Source organism: Myotis lucifugus, unplaced genomic scaffold, assembly GCF_000147115.1.
Source record: "Myotis lucifugus unplaced genomic scaffold, Myoluc2.0 scaffold_745, whole genome shotgun sequence".
Taxonomy (NCBI): domain Eukaryota; kingdom Metazoa; phylum Chordata; class Mammalia; order Chiroptera; family Vespertilionidae; genus Myotis; species Myotis lucifugus.
Genome location: NW_005871793.1, coordinates 245,386 through 251,385, shown reverse-complemented (window position 1 = coordinate 251,385; position 6,000 = coordinate 245,386). Strand labels below are relative to the sequence as shown.

The 6,000-nt window shown below is 37.4% G+C and overlaps 1 protein-coding gene across 1 annotated transcript in view; it reads left to right on the top strand.

Annotated features, from left to right (window-relative positions):
- Window positions 1–231: 231 nt before the first annotated feature.
- Window positions 232–6,000, top strand: part of HNMT (histamine N-methyltransferase) — a 30,028-nt gene continuing 24,259 nt past the window's right edge. The window contains exons 1-2 of the mRNA XM_006105992.3: window positions 232–541; window positions 4,515–4,567. Of these exons, the coding sequence (XP_006106054.1) occupies window positions 405–541; window positions 4,515–4,567 (190 nt within the window). The 5' untranslated portion in view covers window positions 232–404. The remainder of the gene's footprint in view (window positions 542–4,514; window positions 4,568–6,000) is intronic.

Genomic DNA, 6,000 nt, shown 5'->3' with positions numbered 1-6,000 from the left:
AGCAGCTGTAAATTTAAGGAAGCTCTTTGTAGCTGGCGCGTTTACTTCTGATGGTCACCTTTGGCCCTGAAAGCAGCCACTCACTTCCCCACTTGGAACTTACTCCTGGGCAGCTGCTGACAAAACAGGAAGCGATTAGAATGTCATTTGTTTTTAAAACTCTCTGAACTTTGGGAGTTTTAAAACAGGGGTTAAAGTATCAGTGCAAAGTCCCATACAAAGACTGACTTAGTATTGAGCTTTGCACAGCAGCCTTTCCCTTGCCAGTTACATTCAAAACAGCAAGCTTTTTTTTTTTTTTAATACAAGTTGGTGGGGGTGGGGAGAGAAAAAAGGAACTGGGAAAAGAAGGAGAGGGGAAGTTGAACCTTCCCTCTCTCCCTGTCTTCCTCAGAAAACCAAACATGGCATCTTCCATGAGGAGCTTGTTTTCAGATCACAGCAGATATGTTGAATCTTTTCGGAGGTTTCTCAATAATTCCACGGAACACCAGTGCATGCAGGAATTCCTGGACAAGAAGCTGCCAGGCATAATAGCAAGGTAACAAAAAAGGGCGCTTTGTCAAAGGGACAAGCCTCCGCGTTTTCCTTTCAGTGATAGATGGGTGGAGCCCAGCCTGCAGGCTGGGCGAGGGGGATAAGAACCGCCACTGATTGCAGTGCCCGCTCCGCTCCCTCTTCCTCCCACTGGGCTCCTTTTCCTGTGATTCTTTAGTTCGACTTTTGCTTTAAACATTCAAAGGATCCCATTTGTGCAGCATTTCCAGCTGCATGAAGATAAGCATTAACTATTTGAAGGCACAAATCCGTGTTCATTTGGGAAAAGAGAAGATGCAAATCTTTGAGTTCAGATTTTTTTCATCCCTCCTCTAAATTTTGCATTAAAAAATGCCCCAAAAGGAGTCTAATGTTCTTTTCATTAGAATCAAATATAAATAATTACCAAATAATATTTGCTCCTGAGGACTGAGTGGGTGCCTCTCAGTTCTCCTAATATCCATTTAAATTCATTTTCCTTATCTATTATTATAGTTATCACGCTCCAAAAAAAATTGTCTTTTCCTTTCAACTTAATATTAGCAATGTGGCCCAAAAGAAAAAGCATTTTCCTATTACCAGTGAACCTCACTAGTTCCTATCCTTCGAGCAGACTGCTTTTTTTGGTGATTAATGTGTTTAATTTGTGCCAGGGCTGATAAGCATTATGGGAGTAACAGATTCCACACGCTAAAGATAATCAAATCACCTATGTAGGGGTGGATTGCTGTAACTTACTCTGCTTCAGGAAATAATGATGGAAGCTGGGAAGAAATGACTGACTGTGGATCCAATCAGCAGCAGCAAGGGAAACTGAAATGTTATCTTTTGCTGGCTTTCTCTAGTAGAGGCCTGAAATTCTTTCCCCAATATGGTACTCTGCCTGACCAGAGAGACCTTGCTGGATGTATATGGGATTGTTTTCCTTTCTATTTTTTATGGCTTAGTTTTTAATATGTTTTAATTTTTTTTTATATTTTAATTTACAGTTGACAATTTAAATGTGATTTTTAAAAGTAGAGTATTATATAATTTTAATAATTAAAAAGTAATAGAATAATGGTGCAAAAATTAAAGCAGACAGCAAATACAAACTTCTTACCTGGGATCTAATTATAGTTTATTTCTTTGGGTCTTCTTGTTAATTTCTAAAATTGAAAGTAATGAGTTAATTTCTGAGTTCTTTTGCAGACCTAAATGTCTGTGTTCATGTCTGTAGCTATCCAGTTACTTGGTTTTCTTTAGCCATAAGTGTGGTTTGAAGAGGCACCATGAATGGATATACATAATAAATGATGACCCTTCTCTTCAAGGTGTATACCATCCAACTGGAAATATTGAATGTGGAATTTGTAAAAGACTCAAGAACTTTCAAAGGCATAAATAAATTTTCATTATAGTGGTAATATATAATTAGAAATTATCTAAATCAAAGTATCATTTATTTAAAAAATAATCCCTGACCCCCACCCCCTGCTACTCCCTCCCAAAGTGATGTTTGGAATGAGCTTTAGCTGAAGTAGCTTTAAAATTGCTGCTAAACGTTGTTTCTAAGTTATATAAATACACAACATGCCTGCTTTATTTTCCATTCTAAAAAAACTTTCTTTGAAAGTTAAATGGTTCTAAAAAGCTTATAACAACAACAGCAAAAACAAATAAAAAGAAAACACAAGAAAAACTGGTTCCTTGCCCTACCCACTCCCAACCCTGACTCCCATTTTCCAGAGGCAAGCACTTTCACCATTCTGCCAAAATCTTTTAGTTGTTTCTGATAGAATTTTCTTTCCTAATTCTAAATAATAATTGTTAATATTTGCTGTGTGCTTGTCGTGAGTAGACAGGTCTAAGAGATTTACATGAATTAAATCATTTAATCCTCATACTCCCCTATGAGTTAGATACCATTATTGCAATCCTATAACATATTATTATTATTATTCTATTTCATGGGTAAAAAAGAGGCAGAGGTTAAATAACTTGCTCAAGGTAACAAATCAATAAACTGGGATTTCAACCTCGTGGGGAATGTCCTGCTGCGGGTCTTATAAGGCCCTCGAAATCATTTGGTCTGACCCTGCCAAGGCATTATGGGTGAGTTAATTAAATGTTTGACCAAATATATCAGGCTAATTTTTAAAAATATATTTTTATTGATTTCAGAGAGGAAGGGAAAGGGAGAGAGAAAAATATCAGTTATGCAAGAGAATCGTTGATCAGCTGCCTCCTGCATATCCCTTACTGAGGATCTAGCCCAAAACCCAGGCATGTGCCCTGACAGGGAATCAAACTGTGACCTCCTGGTTCATGGGGCAATGCTCAACCAATGAGCCACACCAGCCAGGCTAGCAGGCTAATTTTTAAGTTGATAATTGTGTATTGCCTGCAAATAATGTTATACTGTCCAAATGGGCCTTGGCAGAAAAAAGGTTCCCACCCATATGATCTATAGCCTCACTGTGCTATCCACACATATAAGCATTTTAAAAATTAATCAAGAACATAAATAGGAGTGGGTATATATATTAAGACTCATGATTATGAGTTGGAAGATAATTAGAACTAAGGAAGGCAACTCATTCATAAAAGTCCTTGACTCTGCTTTCCAATTTCTTTAACTTTAGCCAAAGAGCAGACGTGTTTACATCCTAAAGCCCAACTAACAAACGTACTTTCAGTTCATGTCTCCCCTCTAGCAGTTACCCCTTTTTTTTTTCACTCTTTCATCCTATTTCAACAATCTCTCTGGATCTTTCTCCTCTTTATCAAGCACACTTTAAATCCCACTGTCATCTGGCTTCTTCCCTCAACCTACTTTTAAAACTGATATTATCAAATATATTAATATTGCCAAATTCAATGGAGATTTTCTTTTAAAAAAAATTTTCAGTAGTACACTCTGCCACCTTTGACACTACAGATGGCTTTCTCCTTTTTTAGTACTATCATATCTCTGAGCTTTGCTGTTTTCTTGTCTTCTTTTTGTATGTCCCATAATCCAGTGACTTTTAAAAGTTGATATTGCCTCATTATCCCACTACCCTTCTAAGTATCTGCAATATCCTTGGGTGATTGGAATCTACCCTAATTTTGACCATTACTTTATGACAATAATTCTCCAGAATACATCATTTATCCTGATCTCTTTCTCACCCAGAGTAAATCTTGCATATCAAAATGTCCAATGAGTTCAGATTTATCAAAACAAAATAAAACAAACAAACAAAAAAACAAAAAGAAAAGCCTTGAGAACACATACTAGTAACATTGCCATCAAGCTATATTCTCCAGTTTCCTTTTGGGCACCATGCTTCACCAAGTCATTGTGCATTCGCCAAGCCTGAAACTTGGCAGTCATTGTGCAGTCAGACTTGTTTCTGACCCCTTTACATCAACCTAAAGCAAGTCATAGTGTTGTTTTCCAGGCCATCAATTCCACTCTATTTCTAATACTAGAGCTATAATGTCAGGCTTTATCATCTCACATATTGCTTGAGAGCAAAGGAGTGTCTTATTCATTTTTATCTTCTCAGTGCCTAGATTAGGCATACAATAAATGTTTGCCTGTTTGTTGAAAATAGCAAGAAGAAAGGAAAGAAGGCAGACATAGAGATAGTATGAATCACCTCAACCTTTCCCCATATACAGCGAATGCCTAATTACATCCCAAGACTCAAGGACTCACTTTTTCTTTTCTTGTTCTCCAAATCAATTCTCAACAAATGATTTACCTTACCTCTGAGCTGTTTATAATGTGTTTCTAAAAGTCTACCAGTTCAAAATTGTTAATGAATAGAACCTATATTTCTAAAGATTTCTAAAGGCAGCAAGATAACTACTGAAAAAATTGGAATCTTTCATGTTGGCCTAGCTTTTGTTCACTGTAATTTTAGGCTGCTCTCTTCAACTAGACTTAATAATCAGATTTTTCCAAGCATGTAGCACATTTTTCTTAAACTACATAATTTTTTTTTCAGGATTGGAGACAAAAAATCAGAAATTAAGATTCTAAGCATTGGTGGAGGTGCAGGTATGAATAACACATTTTAAAATTTGAATTTCACTCCAGACTAATGTTGTTTGATGGTAATATGGTACATTCTTTAGGAAAGCTACTTTGGGAAGAGATTAGGTTATTAAAACTAGTAAGGGCAATACCACTTCAACTAAGGTTAATGTCCCCATAGATCTAAAGGGTTTATGACATCAGCCTTCATTACTATCTGTAATGTGGATAAGTGTAGCTTTATTTTTCATAAATGGAAAAACATAGGACATATTTGGTTAACTTTTATCCAAAATGATTTAACTGTTCACAGAAAAGGAAAGTTTCATAAGACATTTCTTAAGCTTGTCCCACTTTGAAGTGTGGTTCGTGGACTGGTTGCTGGTTTGCAAACAGTCCAGGCAGAGATAAGAAGCCTGCACTGGAATGTAAATAAATGCACAGCTCCCTTCTTTGAAAACTTGCTGCTATGGGGAAAACTATGCTGAATGACATAATTGATTTACCCTCTTGTGGACCTACTCTTTGAGTTGCACTTGCCTAATGCATCCCTTTCCTCTGATTTTGTTCCAAATCTGCCCTCTAAGAATTCAGCACACTCCCCAGCCCCCTTTTAAAAGCTTTCCATTGTATTACTACTCCTAGAGCCAGTGCCTTTACCTTAGGGAAAAATGGGGAGTTTGGAAAGATATATTGAGGTGGGCATAGTTTCTGACTCTGCCACCAATGAACTATGTGGCCTTTGCTGAAACCTAGGCTTCAGTTTTCTTATCGGCAATATGGGAACAATGAATCATATCTCATAGAGTGGTAGTGAGAAATATGTAGATAACACTTATAAAGTGGTTAGCACATTGTTACTGCTCCTATAAGGTGCAGGCTGGTCCCTTTTGCAAAAACAAAACAAAAAATTTCATCACCACACTTAGTCTCATATCAAACTCCTGAATTGTTTGCCTTATATTTAAGTTGCTAGTCATCTGGAGGCCTGAGTTAATATATTAACACTAGAGGCCTGGTGCACAAAATTTGTGCACGGGTAGGGTCCCTAGGCCTGGCCGGTGATCAGGGCCCATCAGGGCCTTCTGGCTGCCGGCCGGGACCTTCCTTCATTCCATGCTGCTCCCTGGTGGTCAGTGCACGTCATAGGGAATGGTCAAAGGTCGGTGGAACTCCTGAGGTGACAATTTGCATATTAGCCTTTTATTAGAAAATGTAGTCATATTTATTGTTCTATATTACTCCTTCCCTCCCTCCCTCTTTCTTCATTGTTTTCTTTTCAAACAATCACTACTTAGTATTTGTTACCATTTGGTAACAAGTGGACGTTACATAGGGACAAGTGGTAATCTCTTGAGTCTCTTGAGTGTAAGAGTTTTAATACCACATGAATGAGTGAATTGTTGGCCCATATTAACACAAAAATAACCAAGAACATGCTAATGGAATAAGACAGC